The sequence below is a fragment of the Achroia grisella genome, unplaced genomic scaffold (genome assembly GCF_030625045.1).
Source record: "Achroia grisella isolate CSIRO2021 unplaced genomic scaffold, CSIRO_AGI_Agris_v1 utg1061, whole genome shotgun sequence".
Lineage (NCBI taxonomy): Eukaryota > Metazoa > Arthropoda > Insecta > Lepidoptera > Pyralidae > Achroia > Achroia grisella.
The window spans coordinates 800,428-824,416 of NW_026712565.1; the positions used below are offsets into that span (position 1 = coordinate 800,428).

General features: G+C 33.1%; 1 protein-coding gene across 2 annotated transcripts in view; it reads right to left on the reverse strand.

Annotated features, from left to right (window-relative positions):
* The window catches only part of LOC131850531 (5-hydroxytryptamine receptor), a 108,014-nt gene that overhangs the window by 16,608 nt on the left and 67,417 nt on the right, over nucleotides 1–23,989 (reverse strand). For both annotated transcript variants that reach the window (XM_059200819.1, XM_059200887.1), the window contains one exon: nucleotides 18,917–19,102. In XM_059200819.1, the coding sequence (XP_059056802.1) occupies nucleotides 18,917–19,102 (186 nt within the window). The remainder of the gene's footprint in view (nucleotides 1–18,916; nucleotides 19,103–23,989) is intronic.

A 23,989-nucleotide genomic window follows, 5' to 3' on the forward strand; every position in this document is an offset into this window, starting at 1 on the left:
CACCATGATCACGGGTAGACTGAAGAGCAGCGGGTAGATGGAAAATGAAATCTTTTTATGGGCAGACATATGCGTCTACCTTCACACGTCTTCGTTTGTTGCTACTACTGGAACTCGCTCGATATTCATCTCGGCAAACTGTACTCACAGTATCTTTACGTACATTTAATACACTTTTTGATCGCGTATTTTGTTTTTGAAATATCGGGAACTCAGTAAATAAATATAAAGCTGTGTGAATTGTCCTGAGATTACTATTATTACTATAATAAATCTTTTCAAATCAGCCGATGTTTATTTTTGCCATAATACGTGCTGTTACCATGTGATAATATTACGTACGTACTTATTAAACTATTAACTTATTATTAAATTGTTTGTAACGGTCTGGGTGTTTTCTATGTATAGATAATATATATGTATTTACGAAAAAAATCTTTGTATTTATATCAGTACCCATAACATAATCTTCAGCTAGCTTAACTTGGGTCTAGATGAAGCTGTATGAATTGTCCTGAGATTACTATTATTATTAATTGGTACACAGGTAAACTACTAACTAGGTCATATTGGTGTTGTTTGTTATGGTGAAAAAACTAGTAGGTATATATAAAAGTTACACGTACAATTTCAAAGACTTATTTCTTGAAAACTACTGGCTATTCTGAAATAAAACTTTAGTGTTTGTATATGTAATGTTTGCATATAAAATATGATTAAAGGTTACCAGTGTATTTACACTTTTACTGAACAAACAGAGTTGTTTAATACTGAAAATATTGTGTGGAAGGCATCAATTACTTTCAGTGCATGTATAGCTTTTCTCTTTTTCCTAATTATTATTATTATTAAGTTTAAAGTGGTTGAATTTTACGTAAGGGGTTTTTATACATTATTTCTAATTTACCATTTATTTTAAGTTTTTTAAACTCTATTCATCGAGACCTATCTAATGAGTCCAAACACGATATTTCTGCTGTAAGTTTTCGAAGAGTATGTTCATCATCTGATAATACTGGTGCCAGCATGAAGTCAAGGTTAACAGATAACTAATTACTTTTATTTCGTCAAAATCTTTAGATTACGTATAATAAATTCATAATATCGCTACCTATTCAAATCAAAACAAGTATTAGGTACTTCATGTACTAGTATATAAATTCATCAACACACAAGTAAATGATTTTTAAATATATTCAGAGCCAAAAAATCTTTGTGCATTTAAAAAAAATGCCGATACGGATTCACTATTGCAGGAAATTGTTGAAAAAATATATATCGAGTATAAGTATCTACTACTATCGACGAATACATTTGGCAACAACGCATGGTCTCGGCCGGAACGGCAACATCGCATATTAGAATACAAAGATAGTGATAGAAAGAGAGAGACAGTGGATCAGCAATATCTACGGATCGTGGCTGGATCAACTAAGTGTGCAAGTGTATATAAATATATATATATATATACATTTGTCTTTAATTCAAAGGAAATATAAATAATGAACGCATCACATTTAAAACAGTATAAATAGTTAATAATTTAATAATAAGTTAATAGTTTAATAAGTACGTACGTAATATTATCACATGGTAACAGCACGTATTATGGCAAAAATAAACATCGGCTGATTTAAAAAGATTTATTATAGTAATAATAGTAATCTCAGGACAATTCACACAGCTTCATCTAGACCCAAGTTAAGCTAGCTGAAGATTATGTTATGGGTACTGATATAAATACAAAGATTTTTTTTCGTAAATACATATATATTATCTATACATAGAAAACACCCAGACCGTTACAAACAATCATACTCATGAATACAAATGTTTACAGCGTGCGAGGAATCGAACCCTCGACCACCAAGCAGGAATCAAAGCAGTGTGCTAGCTAAATCGCTAGACTACCGACAACTAGCTGTACATCCGACTTCGTCCGCGTGGAATTTAACTTCTTATATTTTAGAAAAATAAAGTTAAATTCAACACGGACGAAATCCCGTGTACAGCTAGTCATCAATAAAAAAACACGTAGGTATCTCTAATATATTATACACTAGCTGTTCCCGCGACTTCGTCCACGTGGTTTTTAACTTTATTTTTCTAAAATAAAAGTAGCCTAAGTTACTTCTTATTACATCAGCTACCTGCCAAAAAAAGTCCCGTCAAAATCAGTCCAGCCATTTCAGAGATTAGCCGGAACAAACAGACAGACAGACAAAAATTGTAAAATATGTTATTTTGGTGTATGTACCGTATTTATATTCATATGCAAGTAGTAAAAAACGGTTATTTCAATATTACAAACAACAGGCTTCAACATTCTCAAGTACCACAAAAAAGATGTTTTTATTAAAAACAAGGTGTTCCCGCGACTTCGTCCGCGTGGAATTTAACTTTATTTTTCTAAAATAAAAGTAACCTAAGTTACTCCTTATAAATCAGCTACCTGCCAAAAAAAAGTACCGTCAAAATCGGTCCAGCCATTTCAGAGATTAGCCGGAACAAACAGACCGACAGACAGACAGACTAAAATTATAAAAATAGTTATTTTGGTATATGTACCTTATATATATTCATATGCATGTAGTAAAAAACGGTTTTTTCAATATTACAAACAGACACTCCAATTTTTATTAAATGTATAAATGTATATATTATTATTTATTTATTTATTTATTTATTCATCCAAAATAATACAAATTGTGTAGGATAACGTAATAGTAACATTACAGTAAAATTTTGTCAATAACATAATAGCAACTTAAACATTAAATCTCGGTATATCTATAGACTAGCTGGCCCCAGCGACTTCGTCCGCGTGAAATTTTATTTTATTTTTCTAAAATAACAGTAGCGTAAGTTACTCCTTATTACATCAGCTACTTGCCAAAAAAAGTCCCGTCAAAATAGGTCCAGCTATTTCAGAGATTAGCCGGAACAAACAGACAGACAGACAGACTGTACTATGCTATACTATGTATTGATTGATATACCTAAAATAAAATATCTGAGGTTTGGACAAAAACTCAAAGGGTAATTTATTTTGAAAAAGTATTTTGAAAATACCTATTTTGCTTTTAGTGTTATAGTACTTTAACTGTTATGTTTTAAGTAACAATGTTTAATTATAATTAATACTACTGCACCAACACTCCGATCGTGCAAAAAAATTTGCTGTTTCATTATTTTTTAGTTCAATTAGTGGTCTACCTAAGTTCTGGGCTAAAGGGGGGGGGGGGGAGAGTCATGACGCCCCCATGACTCCCATGACCTCCATGACGCTCCCCCCTGGATCCGCCGTTGCGTCTTCTCTTTATTCGCTCAGTAACGTTGTTACAAAAGAAAAGATTCCCGTCCAAAAAATAACAAGTATTGAGGTTTGATCTGGAGTCACGTAACTCCAGACTGATTTCTATAAATATTTAGATTAGATAGACTATTATTCTTGAAATACTAGCTAGACATTATTAAGTTACTGTAGCCATAATGTAGTAGCCCAAACGTGCCAATGAGGAAGCCCTTGGCAAATGCTGCACCCTGATTGGCCCGTTTGAATTGGATCAAGAACTGCTCGTATGCCAAAAAGGTGGATTTGTATAAAATCGTGTATAAATCGCTTAATTATTATTATTACTCGTCGTGACAGTTGTGGCTCAAAACGGAGCAACATTTATATATGGTCATCTGGCATTAGATCAACAAAAGGCCTCCGGATCAACAAGTGAAAAAGGATCAACAAAAAACTACCTATACGGCACGTCTGAGCCACAAAGTGCCCAAGGGGATATTTATATATATATATATATATATATATATATATATATATATATATATATATATATATATATAATACTACACATACATAGGGTAAGCGCGCTATATACTAGTTCTTACCATTATTTACCATCAGATGAGGTAAGACCAAGCGCAAACTTAATAAACGTATTATTAATAAAAAAAAAAATAATAACAGCATCCCAAGTTAACTTGGTACGCTATACGATACATCCAAAAATATTTATAATATGAGTTTAATTTATTAAAATATCGAACCTATATACCTGATAATTAATACGAGAAGTATCCCGATAAAATAACACGTCCTTTTTTAATAATTTGCTGAGCGAAAATACAAAGTTGCGCTTAATAAAAAATATTGAAGACTATAAATGTTAATTTTGTAGATTTCCCAAGAGTTCGGAGCATCGATACTGTCTGATATTTAGGTATCCACGCTGGTAGATAGATATTTAGATAAATGCTTTATTCATTTGATACTTTATCCACTAAAAAATAAAAAATAAATCTTTTATATTTGCAATTTTATAATGGACTATAAAACGTACACTTGTAATGAAATATTCTGAAAACAAAAAAAAATTATCAAAATATTGGAATTGTATTTATTTTACTGTTTATATCGAAAACTGATTCATCAACTCACAAAACTATTGTTCATTTAAATTTAATGAAGTAAATACCTAAATAATATTGATCCAAAAATAAAAAATGGGACTAACCAATTCAGATTCAGACTTTTTCATATATATTTTTTTTTATCCATAAAACTTATATAAAAAAAAAAATACAAACACTGTACGTACATATATATATATATATTAGTGGTCCATTCGTTTGCAATGTGTGAGAGAGACTACAGGGATTTTTAAGAAGTATATTAGGAGTCTGCAACGCGCACGTGACATCTCTGGTGAGTTTCAGGCGTCTATAGACTAAAAATAAATACCATCCTGATCATCTGGATGAATGGCGGTCTTCCACAGTACGGTTTTCTAGAAACTTCTTGCCTCGCACAACCACATTGTGGAATCACCTTCCAGCAATGGTATTTCCGAACCGATACGATATTGAAACCTTCAAGAAAAGAGCTTATTCCTTTTTAAAAGGCCGACAACGTACTTGCAATTCCCCTGGTGTTGCGGATGCTCATGGACGGCGGTAATCACTTACCATCAGGTGAGCCGCATGCTCGTTTGTCCCATGTGTTATAAAAAAAAAATAGACTATAAAAGATGTACCATGACAGATCGAACTAAACTTCGTCCTCTGGTAACAATAATATAGATAGGTATAATCCGCAGTCTGTCTTTATATTACGTCATTACTATAAATACATATTAATCCTACTGAGTAGACTTTCTATAAAGTACAAAGTGAAAGTAGAAGACTTTCGTTAATCCACAGATCCTATACTTTAACAACATATTCTGTCAACGAACTATCGAAATTCCACTAAACATTTTAGTTATGATTGAAACATTACACATAAACATAACCAGAAAGGCAGACAGTTCTTTCTTTATCATTATTTTATGATTTTATTAAATGAAAATAGATATATGAAGTGAACGACTTGTAGTAGTTGTAAATTACTAGCATAATATAAAAAAAATCTCAGGACAATTCACACAGCGCCATCTAGACCCAAATAAGCTAGCTAAAGCTTGTGTTATGGGTTCTAGATAACTGATATAAATACACAGATTATTTTTTCGCAAATACCTACATATTATAAATAGAAAACACCTAGACCGATACAAACAATCATACACATAATCAAATCATACAAAACATAGTCATCATATAGATGAATATCCGAAATAAATAAATATCGATTCCATCTCAAGCGTCTTCTGCATATACCACAAACTAAATATACACGTTATATGATTGCGCTAATATGAAATAGTGGCTGGAATTCTATCTTTACATTTCCGGAGATTAAACCAACGTTAGGAGCCGGAATATTACAGTTTCACCCCTCCACGCGCCGAGTTAGGTACAACTTATTTAAATAACGCTGATGTACGCAATAATATTTCTCAGTTTAGTTCGGAGTATTTGAACCGCGTCAGCGATTTAAATGTATAATATAGATTATCAAACGGTTGTTAATTGGTTATTGATTGAGAAAAAGTATTTAGTTCAATGGTTATTTTGCGGGGACATTAACTCTTTTTGACTTTGTCATAAATTATAAAGACTTCTTATTTCATTATAAGGTCTAGTGGTTTAACACGCCTTTTACTTCCCATGGTCGTGGGTTCGATTGCTCTGACTAAAATTATATGTATTCATTAGTATGATTGCTTGTATCGATCTGGGTGTTTAAAATGTATCTATGTATTTGTATCAGTTGTCTAGTACCTATAACACGAGCTTTGCTTAGCTTGGGACTGTATGGCGCTGTGTGAATTCTTCTGGGGTATTATTCTAACCAAAAAAATGTACCAGCTGAGTCTATTGGGCAGTTCTTCTTAACAGAAGTAGCTACGTACTAGGACGTTAGGGATAGTGATGAAAAATATGACGTGCACAGTAGGCAGAAAGGTCTTGTGTTAATATAGAATCGAGTCTGTTATTAACAATATTAATAATTAATAAGATAATATATATAATATAATTACAATAATAAATATCAATTACGGTAATTATGTTATACATCAGTATACTATATCTTTATTATATACTAGTTAATCGCCCCGGCTTCGCACTGGTGTACATGTATTATATATATAAACCTTCCTCTAGAATCACTCTATCTATTAAAAACGGCTTCAAAATCCGTTGCGTAGTTCTAAAGATTTAAGCATACATACGGACGGACAGAAAGCGACAGCGACTTTGCTTTATACTATGTAATGATTATGTTAGAGTCTTAATCTCATGTCTTCTTAATCGTTACCTCACTGCCGAGGATCGCAACTCTACACGATTTTGTTGACCAGCTGTCGCCATCGGTTACGCTCAGATATCTGGTGTGTTGTGCCGCTGACAGTTATATTCCGCTGACTGGATATCTGGTCTGACCATTGAATGGGACTTCGATTTCGAGGTATCTTACCCTCTATCTTCTATATTATATATTATACTAGCTACTCGCCCCGGCTTCCTCTAGAATCACTCTATCTATTAAAAAAAACCGCTTCAAAATCCGTTGCATAGTTTTAAAGATTTTACTGGGACTAGAGCCTATATCATTACATAAGCCTATATATAATATAATATAGTATGGTATATTATATGTATATATATATTTAATTTATTTAGGATCACCAATAATTGTTACAATCATTCAATTTATTTAATCACACGTAATGGGTTATGGTCTAAATGCACAATACAACAATATTCATATGGGAACATCATCATCATTAGCCCACTTCAGTCCACTGCTGGACATATGGAAACACGGCATGCAAAATAATATACAAAAGTTATATAATAAAAATATTAAATTAACTGTTTTTATTATGATTATGCTTATTATATACGGCGTGCGTTAAAATAGTAATAAATAGTAATTTTTTTCACTGCTCCAATGGCGCTATTAAATGGTCGTATATGTTTTTTTAATACGCACTGATTGCGTCGAAGTGGACGTCTACGATGTCACTATATTCGTTCAACAACTTATTCAGTCTGGTGATAGAAGAACTGCTTTATGTCTTATTATATATAAAATATCTGTAATATGTGGCATATAAGGACATCAAAAGAATCGAGCCCTCGACCTTTATTCTTAATGCCTTCTCAACAGCCGGGATAGCGTCTACAAAAGAAGGGTCCTCAACTCTTGTTAATTAAAAATAACTCAATAAAACTTCCCAATTGAAGCCTTTTCCTCCTCTAAAGGACTGTTTAAAAAGTTTACGGTATTACAGTTTAGGGTTCTTAATATGTTTAAGAGTACGCAAAAGATATCTGTAGATGCGTAAGTATTTGAGAATTAGAAACCGTTCATGTGTAATTGTTTTATAAGATTTATATTTTTCTACACCAATAAAATGAGAAGCAGAAGCATAGGCAGACCAACTGCCAGATGGTCTGATGATATCAGAAAGACGGCATGACCGACCTGGACAAGACACGCCACAGACAGACTGAAGTAGAAAAATATGCAAGAAGCATACGTCAAACTGTGTACAAATATATGCTGAAAGAAGAAAAAAAAATGAGAGACTTTTTATTTTTTTACATCCATACTATTGTCAATACGTCTGTCCACTTTTTAGATGTAAACGGCAGACGGATTTTTTTTTTCTGATGGTAAACCGTTACCGCAGCCTATGGATGCCTGAAACACCAGGGGTGTCACATGCACGTTGCCGACCTTTAAGAAACCTTAATATACCCTGTTATATGGATGTTTGTCGTAGAATAAAATAGAATAGATCATTTTGAATGAGTTGAAATATTAAATACACAATCAACTAATTTTGTAACCAAATACCAGTATATTAATCGTCGGTCATCTTCTTGTTTGCCATTGCAGTTAAATGAAATAAATTAAAGAAAATTTACTTTCTGATACAGATAAAAATAAAATTATTAATGGATTATTTGGCTCTTTATCAATGTATATATATAAAAATGAATTGCTGTTCTCACTAAAACTTGAGAGCGGCTGAACCTATTTGGCTAATTTTAATCTAGAAATATTCGTGGAAGTCCAGAGAAGGTTAAAACGGTGATAAAATATGAAGAAATTGCAAGTAAAATATCAAAAACAACAATTATATTTTCTTATACAAACGGTTGATATCTGTCAAACAGGGTGGTTTCCAAAATTTTTTGCACATTTAAACTTCAAAAACCTTTGACATATTTACTTTTGAGGGGGAATGGAGTTCGCGGTGTCAGCTAGTTAACAATAATATTGTTTGATTTATTATATTTCTAATAAATATAACAAGTTATTGTTTATCGACGTTCGTTATTCTGTATAAATAATAACAAAGTATATTGATTACAGGAAAATATAAGGAAACACAAATTGCTTTTGACTTCTGACAAGGAAGGAAATATAAAGAAAATATTAGTTACACCTTTGTATATAGGAACTATACAAACAAAATTAGTTCAAATAATTGTATCAAATAAGTTAGATACAAAGAAAAATAGTGTATTTCTAATAATTTCTGTTTTCTACTGTATATATTTTCTGTTTTATATAATATTCAAATATCATAGGATCCGTAGGTCGTTTACTCAACAAAATGGGACATACAGTCAGACGGTCAGATATATTTATCGCTTCGATTCCTCGCAGGGTACAAACAATTGAATTCATGAGTACGATTGTTTGTATCGGTCTGGGTATTTTCCTATATCAGCTGCAACATACAACAAGCTCTATTTAGTTTGGGGCTAGAGGGCACTATGTGAATTGTCCAAGGATAGTATATTTTATCTTATTAATATTATAAACACGAAATTTTGTCAGTATGAATGGACGTTTGTTATTATTTTACGCAAAAACTATTAAAAGGATTTTGATGAAACTTTACAGTATATAGCTTATACTTCATAATAACACATTTTAATTATTAATGTTTCTTAAGGACTGTATTTTTAATATATTTATATTTTAGTTTTAAGAGAACCTACGGTCGCTGATGGTAAAAGACATATATTTCAAATTGACAATAATAATGGAACGAAACATAAAATATTTAAATATATATATAAAAAATATAATTATCATATAAAAAGGTGCGTTATGTATAAGACTTATACATATATATAAATAAAATTCTACTATAAAATTCATGCGCGTGAAACCGCGGGCACAGCTAGTAGTATATAAATAAATAATATAAAAATTCCTTTTATTTCCTAAAATAAGAAGAATGTCGCATGCTTATATTAATTTCAGTAATTATTTATTATTATTCCTAGCCAGATATATATTCTTTCGTATTTATGACATTAGAATAAATATAAACATATATTGCATGATAAATTAGATACGAACAACTATGGTACGGAGTTTGTTGAAAAGTACATACTCATAGTTTGCAAGTTCTCTGGAAGTTTTAATATAGAAACTTTCGAAAATTCGTACTTTTCTCTCACTGTTTAGGTTCGTATAAATAGGTCTAAGTTATATATACGGTATTGAAAGTAGGACAGAATATATTTTTTTTGTATGGAATAAACTCGCAATATACTTCACCTACATATGTTAAATATATTTCGAGTTTATTAAATAGAATTAGAATTTAGAATAATAATATTAATTTTCAATTCTAAATAGCAATATTAATAACAAGTGGTTCAAATTCAAATTAATTTTTTTTTTCAAATTCTAAATATCTTTATTCATATAGGTCTATTACAGACTCTTATGATATATTAAATCTACCGTCAGTTCGGAATTATTTCGAGATGAGAAGAACTGATAAGAAACTCAGCTCGTATTCTTTTCAAATTAATATTATACATGTTTACAATAATACAGAAGAATTTTTAAATTCAATTTTGGGAGAATAGAGTGACCACCAGCATATGGTATTGCAAAAGCAAATAGTCTAATCAGTGTTCGCAACCCAAACAGACCAGTCTCCACAAGCAGCACCCGTTCACGAGTATGACGGATGAGCCAGCCATCGTTGCACTCAACCATATTTGAGGGAGCACATCGACCTGGCCCACCACGCCGCCACAAGTTTGAACTTTATAGCGAGCATGACTGTTTCAAGTTACTCCACTACGTCTTTTATATTATTTACAGCATATGGTATCCCCACTTTAACAATACTATGAAAAATGTTTAATTAAATAATAACAATAACCCAAGACAATAAGCTAAGATAAGCAGAGCTTGTGTTATGGATACTAGACAACTGGTATAGAACCTTAAATTCATTTTTTGTAAATACATATGCACAAAAATCGCAGACCATACAAATTATATTTGTACTCATGAATACAAATATTTGTACCAGGCGAGCAATTGAATCGAGTGTGCTAAACCATTATTTTTTATTACATTAATTAATGTAAATTAATATAGTTTTTAACTTATATGAGACTTTCCGAATCTCTTTACACTGAAGTAAACGTACGGCCCGGTATATTGTAACCTAAACTTTCTGTAAGCGTAGCGTAGGATTAATATAATTCAATAGTGTTATATATGAAATCTCGGTCCTTATAACTTGAAAATCTTAAATTCGTTTGAAAGCAACTTTATTTCATAAAATACGAAGTACATTCTTCGCTTGAAATATGAGAAACTGAAAATAGAAACTAAAGTTCTGGAAACTTGAACATTCACTTCTATGTAAGATGTTGTTTTTATGTAAGAAATACTTTTTAATTTGTTTATAAAACTATTCGTAAATGTGGAAACTTTTATATGTTTAGAAGCTGAAATATTGACAGACTGAAATTGTATTGTATAAAGGAAAGGAATTGTTGCAATCTTCTACAATCTTCTTTCTTATTACGACTTATTTCATAAGGTCGACAACGCATATGTGATACCTTTGGTATGTCCATACTATCCTAAGGTATGGTAACCGTTTATCATCAGTTGGGCCGTATGCCTCTTCGCCACTATCATGGTAAAAAAAGGACTAAGATGTCATCCCTTTTCAACACAGGAAGTATTAAGTTACTGAACTTCTTAAACTAAAGAGTTGTTTAGAACTTAGATCTGTGTTCTAACTCTACTAATTTCTCCAAGATGTAAAGTGGTGACTTGAAAATATTTTTTTAAAATCATGATACAATCTTTGCGATCATTGGCGCCCTCTGTCGCCCCTCTGATAATTCCCCGTGGAAATCAAAAAGCTATCAAAATTACGACGGCCAGAGTCGAGGTTCGAATCCCTATCGGTGCCTTCAGACTAAAGTCGTATCCGTCAAACAGGAGTTGGCATTCAGCTGCTTCATAAGTCCTTCCGCGGGTTTTGGGTGCCATGTGCATTCGCCCCGATGCTGTAAAGGCTACCAGCGGCCAACAGCTTTAGAATTGTTAAAAAAAAGGAGTTCAATTTAATATGAAAAGTTGGTTCAAATCATATCAAAAATTATTTATTTATGTAGAACATTTTAGCCGCTTATGAACGGCAAATTGAGTGACATTAAGGATGCTAATGCTACCTGGGATCTATATAGAAATACTTGACTTCTGGCCTTCACGGACATTTTCATTTTCAAGTTCGTACGAGATTAAGACCAATAAAAATCTTAAAGTACTGTAAGTTAGTATTTTTATTTGGTAGTTTCAAACTTTTAAGGTTGTCAACTCTGTTTGATATATTATTTATGACTGGTTTTAACCGAACTAAACGATTTTAGCTATTTTCAACATAACTGAAGCAAAATAGTTCCATTATGCAGTAAGTTGGTATGGCAATACTGCGGAATAAGTTTGACGATCTGATAAGCTCTGGAGAGGAAACTGCCTTGAGTGGCTTTATACTGAAAACCTATTAAAGATAAGTCTTAACGATTTCTTATATTGGTACTTTAAAAATAATGTTCTGTGATTAACATTTTATTTCTTTATATGATCGCGCCGTTTTAGATCCGAAAGACGCGGGTTTGATTCCTCGCACGGTGCAATTATTTGTATATTTGCGTATGTTTGTTCTTATTTGTCTGATACTTTCTATATATATCTGTACGTATTTAAAAAATATATCTAAGTATTTATATCAGTTGTCTAGTACACAGAACTCAAGCTCTGCTTAAATTAGAGTAGATAGTATGTGTGAGTTGTAACGGGGTTATTCTTATTATAATAACAGGATTTCTTGACAATATTTCTAAAACATAGAAGTAGGTAAGATTGACATCTGAGAACAATTTTGTCTAATACATATATGGGTTTACAGTGGTTAATAAATATAATGTAAGTATACAAAAGTACCTACATTATAAACATATAATCCGTTATAAGCCTAGTAAAAAACAGTAAGTTATAACTATAGAGAAAATTGTTGGCGGTGTAAATTTATAAATTTGGAATGGTGACAAACCACCTAATGCTATTCAAATTCAAATTCAAAATATCTTTATTCATGTAGGTCTATTACAGACTTATGATATGTCAAATCTACCGTCTAATATGCAGTATCGTCATCAATCCACATGAGTGGTAATACAGGAATTGTATGATACCTTGTGAACCTCGTAGTACTTGTCATATGTTCCAATTTCTGGGTAATACGTTATATCTATTTCACTGGCATATCTCAGCCTTCACAATGGAACACAACTTGGATAGTAAGCTGCTTAGCGGCAAAATTAGGTGAGACAGTTATAATAATAATCTCAGGACACACACGGCGCCATCTAGACCCAAGTTAAGTTAGCTAAAGCTTGTTATCTAAGTATTTGTATCAGTTACCTAGTAGCCATAAGTATTATACTATATAATTGATACAAATGCATAGATATGGGGGTCGGGGATTGTCAGTTATCTGGACTGATGACACCATTGCTACCATGTTAGGTTGACCTCCACGCGGTTCCCCCTGGAAATCATCATGACAAATTTCTGGTGAATTTGTCATTATGGGCTGACTGATCTAATTCTATGCTCATTTTATCATCCTCTACTGGTGCCCCGCCAGCGTATGTAAACCGTTAGCACAGGCGGGAGCAACATTCCATTATCATCAATAAAAAAGTAGATACATTTTTTTGTAAATAAATGTAATGACACATTTGTGGGTAGGTTAATATAAGTTCTTACCTACTCGTGTCTATCTGTCGCTATCTACAGTTGATGCTGTGAGCTACACTTGACCTACTAACAACAGATTTCGCACTCGACTCAGTTTACGTAAATCGAGAGCACTATATTAGTTGCGATGCTGCACTGTATCTATATAAGATAGGTTTTAGTTAAGATTCCGGTAGATTGTATACTCAAATATTAAGATGTATATAGCGGAGTTTGAATGAGCAATTATAGGTTTATGGTATTAATTTTGAAATACTAATCTTTACTAATATTACCAAAACTACTGAACCGATTTAAATGAAATTTGGTACACAGATAGTCTAGACGTTGAGAAAGGGCATATACTCATTTTAATACGAAAAAAGGGTTTTAATGGGTAGAAAAGAGAGATGAAGTGTTGTATGAAAGGATGGTCATTTTTGAAGCTAGAAGCGTGAAAGTTATTTTTTAAGCTGTTAATTAAATATATATAAATATGACATTCAAAATTTGTTAACGTTTTATCATTAAGGGGGTAAAATAAAATAAGAGATTAAAGTTTTTATTGAAATTCATCTTTTTTGAAGTTAGAATCATGATTTTTTTATTAGTAACCTAAATAATTAAAAATGCTATCCAAGTTCCATCATTATTCCATCACGTAACAAATTTAACTCTGATCCAATCAGCAGATTTTGTGAAAGTGTACAAAACATAGATTTATTCGTTTTTTATAATATTAGTGGAATCTATAAGAACGATTTAAAAGATTTCGTTTAATACCATTATGGAAAAACAATATTATCACAAGAGGGAAATAAAAGGGATCCATCTTTTAATTTAGATTGTTATTTTTTTTAATTAACTGTCACTCAGTTGCTGTTCGGGGATGTGTTTACTGTGAAACATTTTTCCCGCGAAATTCGGTTTTCGACATGAGTGATTTTAATTGCACATATTATATAAACCTCGACGGCGGTGGTCTAGCGGTTTAGCATACCGCTTTACCGGGTTCGATTCCTCGCACGGTGCAAATATGTTTTTTTATAGATGATAATGGAATGGTGCACCCGCCTGCGCTAACGGTTTACGCTGGCGGGGCAACAGTGGAGGATGATAAGATGAACATGAGGTCAGATCAGTTAGCCCATCGTGACAAATTCACCAGGAAGTTATAACGATGGTTTCCAGGAGGAACCGCGTGGAGGTCAACCTGACATGGTACATTGCTAGTAATGGGGTCATGACTAATGAGAATGATTGTTTGTATATAGTAGTTACATCAGTTGTTAAGTATCCATAACACAAGCTCTGCTTACCTTGGGACTAGATGGCGCTGTGTTAATTGTCCAGGGTTATTTATTTATTTATACACGGGATACTTGCAATGGTAATATTATTTAGGAGCTCCCGATATTTCAACACTGATACAAACAACTATATTTATTTCCGTTTATGTATTTATTGGAGTGACCAACACATCCAATATGTTTAGAATTATTTATCAATTGCAAAAAGTTTAGGTATATGGTGTTTTCTTTATTTCTTTTAAAATTTAGGGACTTGTGTACAAACTAAAGGCCAGTCCCATTGTATCCTAAAACTAATTACTACGGATATGGCAATTTGCTCACTATTGAGGTAACATTAGTGAGCAAATTGCCTTAGCCGCACTATCTGAAGGATCGGCTAAAACGCTTTGTATGGCACCAACATCCAATACATTTAATTTATGGCCTGACTTTGTCGTAGACTTTCATTCCTGGCACACTCCATCAGCAAATGATATACATCCTCTATTGTACCACCAGATACCTCACAATCTTGTGAATTACTTCTCTTCATCAGGTATGCAAACTTTGCCGATGGATAATATCCAGAAAGGAGTCTGCATTTTAACAACGTAAGATCGTATACACCTCACATAGGTATATAATTTTGACTTAATTACTTCTTGATGTAGTTGCCACGGCCTGCGTAAATATTTACGAAGTTTTTTAATATATTAATATGTTTTTTTTTTAATTTTAATTGCAATAATTTTTTTTTTTATTTTTTATATTTAGAATTAATGAACAACATTTATTTAAACAAACCACACGCAAGTTTTGGCTTATTCGTCTTATGATGAGTCTGTGTTCCGAATGACAGGTAGAGTTAAAAAGACTATTAAAAAGTGCTTATATTAAGCTTCTTTCAATAAAGATTATTTCTATTTCTATATCTATTTCTATTCCATAGCTATTTGATTGACTGTCGCGCCGTTTTTTCCAATCAAACAAATATGAACGCGTATTTTTCCTGGCCCCAGTCCAAACTTCAAATGTAGGTTACCTATAACGTATGTACATAAATTGTAACAACCTTCAGAATAATAGTACACCATTTTTTCTAACTAAACGGACTTTTATATCTGCTCTGAGTAAAATTTAACTTATTATTAATACTTCTAATATATATACGAATTTAATATATAATCCATTTAATTTTTTATATAATTCGGATGACAAACAATCTTACGGCTAACCCGATGGTAAGCGGTTAGCGTTTTTTTCAGGAATGATAATGGGATGGTGCATCCGCCTGAGTTATCTGTATACGTTGGGGTACCAGTGAAGGGACATCCTTCACGAGTACCTCGCCATGAACATGAAGTCAGGTCTTTTGTACATTGTGCTAAATTGACCTCAATTCCAGGGGGACCGCGTGGAGGTCGATATTGCTAGCAATAAGGCTACTATCTTTATCACTAACATCCCCTACACCCAGCAGTATTTTTCTTTTCATACGGATGATAATAGTACAGTGCAACCGTCTGTGTTAACGGTATACGCTGGCGGGGCACAAGTGGGGGATAACAAGATGAGTATATGGTCAGGTCAGTCAGCCCATCTAAAGTTATCAGGAATTTAACATGATAGTTTCCAGAGGGAACTGTGTGGAGGTCGCCTGACATGGTATATTGCTAGCAATAGGGTTACTATCCTCATTTATAATCTCCTTCCTCCAGCGGCATTTGTTGTCTGTGTGTTGACATTGTGGCACAGCAATGACAGGGCCCAACTTCTTGTTACGTGCCGCAACACCGACCACGGCAATGTACCTATCCCGGCTACACTACGCTACCAAGGAACAGGACATTGTTGACTACATCCGGACTAAAACAACCTGACATTGAGGGTGACGCAGTTGGAATCGACCCACAACGCGAGCTTCAAAGCGTTTTTGGCCCGGGTCCCTACGAACATGCTGCCCACCTTCATGAAGGAGGACTACTGGCCGAAGGGGGTGGTCTATCGGCGCTACCGTGGCAGATTACCGTCGTCAGTGCCGTGACAATAGAGACAATTTTATTTACATATTTTTTTATTATTTCTTATGTATGTTAGTCTATAAGGTATTTATAATATGGGCCATGTAGCCAGAGTTAAATAAATAAATAAATATAAACGAACAGAATTACGCATATCTCATTATCATATATCACCCGTGATACCATTCATACGTTTCATTTCATTACATTCCAGTAAGCTAAGATGTTATGACTCTTACCCTTTCATTTCACTGCCTAATCTCAACCTACAAAAACCTTTATAAAATAAGCTACGGGGTGACTGAAATACATCAAACTGATGTTATCTCACAGCCGACTTTTAGAGTCTAAAATATTGATATATTGACAGTGTCGGGTGTTTTCATTGGTTTTTCAGCTTATGTCACGTGAAAATGGGGCGCGGCAATTTCAATCCAGTATTTTGATGGAACTAGCAGAATGTCAATATAGTTTTAGCTTTACTTGGATTTCTCTCGTCGCTTTACCATTGTACACTGTCCTTTATGCCCGTAAATTCAATATGACATGTATTGTGCTGAAAACTATAAGCAAGATGCTTTATGTGATAGAAACTGCCTTCATTGCCGATACGGCTATTTTAGGTAAAATAGCTTTATAACTTATATACACAACCCAAAATCGCCCCGGCTTCGCCCGGGTGTACATGTATTATATATATAAACCTTCCTCTAGAAACACTCTATCTATTTAAATAAACCGCTTCAAAATTCGTTGCGTAGTTTGAAAGATTTAAGAATGCATAGACATACAGCGACAGTGACTTTGTTGTATATTATGTAATGATACATCCTTATCACTTAGGAATATAAATATACACAACAGTCTATTCTCAGACGTATCGAATATACATACAAAATTTTAACAAAATCGGTTAAGTCGTTTAGTTAACGTTGTTAGCAAGAGTTAGTCGATAGAGGAGCTCTCTAGCCATACTCCTACAGGCTACAGCGTTAGTTACGAATATATACGTATATTAGAACAAACAAATTATATATTAATAGCAATAAATTATTAGATAAAAAAATATCTTATACCAAAATTTCTTCACTGTATGGAAATGGGTTTTTATTTAGGTAATAAGGCAGTTTATCCTTTATAGTGCCTACCAAACCATACTGTGACCAAAGCGGTAAAAACTATTTTTATGGGAATCACAAGACACCTTTCATTTTCTGTGTCAAATGTTTGTGCCGTGTAATTGTGCCTCGAGAAATCGAACCCGCGACCATCGGAAGTAAAGCAGCGTGCTAAACCGCTTCACCACCGAAGCCGTCGATAGAATAATTAATATTCAATCATATTAATATATCAACTTTCAATTATAATAATGAAAATAAATGAATGATCTGTCATGGGTTTGATTTCATATCGATCATAATCTCGTGACATCGCGATTGTTCCCTCGTAATTCCGATATCGGCAGACTCAATCATTATATTGGACAACGCTATCTGATACTCTACTGCATTCGATAATCGATATTAATTATCGATAACTCTACTTTAGTCGAGTTGAAAAACTGTTTGAATGTTACGTCACGCACAGACGGCATTTCTGGAAACGCTCGCTTGTATTTTATTAAATTAATATTAAATATTTGATGGTAATGCCTCGCCAAGACAATACGAAAATCAAGGAACATCATTACATGGTATTCAATTCTAAATCTTATTTACTGTTTATATAAAAATTTGCACACACAAATTGACGGAGTGGTTGTCGAAGTGTGTCGACCGTTACCAAGTTTCTAGCAACGTCGAAATATTGGGAGTTCTTTTTATAGATGATAATGGTATGGTACACCCGCCTGCGCTAACGGTATACGCTGGTGGGGCAACGGTGTAGAATGATAAGATGAGCATAAGGTCAGGTCAACTAGCCCATCGTGACAAGTTTAACAGGAATTTATCATGATGGTTACCATGGGGAACCGCATGGTATATTAATAGCTATGGAGACATCAGTCTATATTACTAAAAATGCACTTCCCCTATTATCGGGAGTGCGACCATTGGTAAACTGCTAGAACACTGATACGCTCTATAAATTAAAATAACGGTATGCCAACTTACCAACAATAGTAGCTAAGATGATAAGTGCCAATACGACCGACGTGACCGCCATGAGGACGAGCGACGTGACGTCACTGGAGGTGGAGTTAGTGGTGGCGTTGACGGTGGTGTTGCAGCCCCACGATACCGCGTCCACCCACGAGCAGTTCTCGACGAACCACTCCGTTGGTGGGTAAGTGACTTCATCTGACAAAGAAATGGGGTTATTAATTTTTCAAAATAATAATCAACTTTCTTTTATAGCATAGAAAGACAGAAAGTAAGAGAAAGAAAGAAAGAAAGAAAGAGAAAGAAATAAAGAAACAAACAAAATATTTCCGCAGGGAACAAACGATGAAGAAACCAAAACAAGATGGATGGATCGTGTGAAAGATGATATGTATAAAATAAGAGTAAGCTCAGATGTAATGGCTGATAGAAATCAGTGTAAAAAGAGGATATAGTGCGCTGACTCCAAACAACGAGCTTGCAGGTTCTTTTGAAGAGGAATAAGATCTTTTCTTGAAGGTTTCTATATCGTTTCGCTTCGAAATTACCTTTACTGACAGGTATTGCAATATGGTTGTGCTTGGCCAAAAGTTTCTAACTTAATTCATTGGTAGTAAAACTTATGGCGATTCTTTTCTTTGGAAATAAAATGGGGTCAATAATTTTTAGCAAAGAATAAACTTAAGATAAAATTACTTTCTCTGGCAACAAAAAAGGGAAGATTTAGTGTTGAGAAAATAAAACACTAACAATATTTCAAAAAATAATTATGTATTAAAATATTATTTTGCAATAGGTTGTAATAACAACGTGGCAACGCGCACGTGATACCCCTGGTGTTTCAAGCGTCCATAGGCTACGGTAACCCTTTACCATTAGATGGGCCGTATGCCTGTTTGCCACCACAGTAGTATAAAAAAAAATTATGATTGGGCATGGTTTGTATTCATGTTAGAACAGAATACACCTACTTGTCTTACGATATGGTAAATATAGATACAACTTGAATAATATTTAAGTATAATATATTATTTTATATTAGTATATAATTTAGTATATTATAAAATACCTCAAATAATTAAAGGATTATGTTATCTAAATTGTATATGAATAGAGTCGTAGGCGTGATAGCTATTCTAATTTTATTATATAAATAGAAAACATTGAATAAAACTTCCTTTTAAAACTAAATTATTGGAACTATTCTGTTTCTTTTTTTAGTAAATGCTTTACTATAAATATAATGAAGAATAATTAAGAATAAACATATTTTCAATTTTGACAAGTAGTACAGACGTTGCTAGGAACTAGTGTATGTCTTGGTTAACTCAGATTCTTTAGAATATGAAATTTAATGATAAAAATGAAGAAACCAATATTGTATACGAAAATTGCAAACACAATACTTGAATATTTTTTTGTCAATTATTTGAGAAGTGCATGTTCTTACATTAAACGTTAAACATTATTTTATTAACGAATCTTCTTTAAGTTCAATATAGTAGAAATAATTTAATTAATTAAATATTTTAATGTAACAGAACACGGCGTGCACAGTTTAACTGTTAAAGGACTGGAGGAAGGGCGGGAATCTGTAAAAGTGTTGCCACTGATTTGGTGTTTCCGTACGCAAAATAAATATTATTAATTGTTTATGTCTTCCTATGAATATGAATAATGTTATCTTAATATTCAAATAATGTAACTTCAGTAACTTTTGTGTGAACATCTTTTAAATATGATTTCTATATACTTGGTGTAAACCAATGTTTCTCAACCTCTTTAGTGCCATGCTCCACCTTAGCCTTTCTAAAATTCTTTTGCCGCTCCTCACGCTTATGTAACATATATAATTTATAACATTAAAAAATTAAATTATTTCCTTAAGAAACTTAAATAATAGGTTTTAAGAAAATATCACTAGGAAATTGTTTATCATAATAATCATCTCAGCCCGGAAGACGTCCACTGCTGAACAAAGGCCTACAAATTGTTAATGAAATAAAATTTCAAAATATGTAATGAAAAATTGAAATTCACATTCCATATAATTTTAATAAAGAGTCTATTTTCAGATTCCCCCTTAACAATTAGAATAAGAATAAGAAAAATATTTATTTATTAAACTTAAGTATGTAGTATTATGTTATCTGTGACTTAAGTAACATTTTATCTATGACTGCACACAACAGTCAAAGTTACATTGGGACGGCGATTGGTATGGTGATTGGTATCATCGAGTGTAAATAATAATTTTGTATTTATATAATAATAATACTGATAAGATAATGTGGAATATAGACCACTTATTTAGTCTATGATCTATTTTATAAGCTTTATATTTCAAATACCAAATTCAATTCTAGATTATCACTTTTTCTATTGTTCATTTCTGTTCCTCTTCCTGGCCCTAGTTAGTAGTCTTAATTTATATAATATATTATTACTAGCTGTCACGGCAAACTATGTTTTGGCTTATTTAAAAAAATTATTAGGGATGGACTATCCCTAACATTTAGGGGGATGAAAAATAGATGTTGGCCGATTCTCAGACCTACTCAATACGCTCACAAAATTTCATGACAATCGGTCAAGCCGTTTCGGAGGAGTATGGGAACGAAAACTGTGATATGAGAATTTTATATATAAGATATATACAATTCCCTGCTTTATTTTATCGCCCACAGATATATATCAAATTGCCCTCAGCGTAGGCGAGGGCAACACGTTGGAGAACACTGGTGTACATAAATAAATACATTTTGAACAACATCAGTATTAGAAACTTCGCAAAACTCCATCTCGTTCACATGACAAGGAGCGCCTGGCGTCACTCGATAAATATTTGACACAGGAATGTCAATTGTTTGACAGCCAGGCGGAAGTTTGTGTCGAAAGTTGGATGAACTGTCAGTTGTCAGCACCGACGGCTTCATGTGAGTGGGGTTATGTGTAGTGGACGAAATATTGTCTATGTTTTTTATCTTCTTTTAACGCGCTGTAGAGGTGTAACTTTCATATTTGCACTCGTGCATGTAGACTGTGATCTCGTGAACTATAGAAATGGTTGTAATGATAAAAACTCTCGTAGAATGCTCAGTACTACAATTGTTAATAAAGAAAGAAAATATAAATTTGAAAATTGTAACATGTACGTTAGAACAATAGAAAATAAGGACTGTAAATTTAGACTTCATCGTGAAATATAATTGTGATATAATATTTTACTTTCATCTTTTATTGATGCCCTATCTACGAACCTAATTATAATTCAATATCTACTATTATTATATATATATTGGGTTTGCTGTACTGCCCAATAACATATATTACACTATGCCACCAAAGAGCAGGATATTGTCGACTATATCGAGACCAAAAGTAATCAAAATCTGACGGTGACGCAGCTGTAATCGAGTCACAATGTAAGGTACATAGCGGCTCGAGTCTCTGCCATCTTTATGAAGGAAGACTATTGGCCGAAGGGTGTACCGCCGCTACAGTGACAGATTGCCATAGTGAGTGTGGTGACCACAAAAACAATATTACTGTTTTATTTTATGTTTCATTGTTTTATATATATGTTAGCCCGTAAGGTATGGGTCAAGTTGGGTATAGTTATATAAAAAAATTTTGAATCACTACCTAGCATTTAGCCCCAAGCTAAGCAGAGCTTGTCTTATGGGTACTAGACAACTAATATATATACATAAATACTTTTTCTTCTATACATAGAAAACATCCAGACTGATATAAACAATCATACTCATGAATGCAAATGTTGGTACTGTGTGAGGAATCCAACCCGCGACCATTGAATACGAAGGCGGTATGCCAAACCGCTAGACCACCGAGGCCGAAAGGCCGAAATAATCACAGTATACTAGCTGGCCCGCGCAACTTCGTCTGCATCACACTTCATCATGATCATCATCTGAATCACACTTACTTGACATTTATCATTACATATCCAATCTACATAATATCTTTTTAAATTATAGGCTATATGTTATTCTGATATATAAGCTATATTACTGTAAAGTTTAATCAAAATTCGTTCAGTAGTTTTTGCGTGAAAGAGTAACAAACATCCATCCATACATATATCTATCTATACTCACACACTGTCTCGTTTATAATATTAGAAGATTAGAATTGATAGCACCTGCCATATGGAATTTACGACGATGTCGCGCCCTACATTCCGGCCTGTTTTTTATATACGAATATACGTTACGATTCTAGCAAATTTCAATAAAACCGATTTGCTTTTATTGAAAAGTAGGTAGGTAGGCCTTTCTCTTTCAAATCAGTCGATTTGAGAGTTTAATATGGAGTTGATTCATCTCAGAGTACTATGGTTTAGTGGATTACTGCCCCAATTTCAAAGGTCAAGACTTCGAATCCGTCTAACAAAAATCTTTGCTATTCTATTTGTCTGCTTTACTCTTGAGTGACGGAAGTACTAAGAATAAGCAAAGTTGATTGAGATAGTATTATCATTAGATTGCCATGTTACACGAAGATCATATAAAATATTTTTTTGTTTAAATCCTGGGTCATAACTATAAAATCTAGAAGTACATGTTTTTATACGAAACGGAAATAAAATTAATGAATTTTGAAACTGTTATTGACTTTAATAATGAATGGCGTCTTCAATTCGACTATAAGTTTAATATGTAACACATACATATGTATGTATGACATACATATGTATGTGTTACATATTAAATATATAGTCATACTCATACTCGTAAATCATCTATAACACACGCCTATATAATAAACTAGCTTTTGCCCGCGGCTTCGCTCGCGTTAATTTTAACCCCTTAGGGGTGGAATATATCAAAATCCTGCCTAGGATGCCTACGTCATAGTAGCTTTATGCATGCAAAGTCTCAGCCCGATCGGTTTCAAATTGACAAAGTTTCATACAAACTTTCATCCCCTATTTTATCCCCATGGGTGTAGAATTAATCAAAATCCTTTCTTAGCGGATGCCTACATCTTTACATCTACCTGCATGCCAAATTTCAGCACGATCCGTCTAGTGGTTTGGGCTGTGCGTTTATAGATCACTAT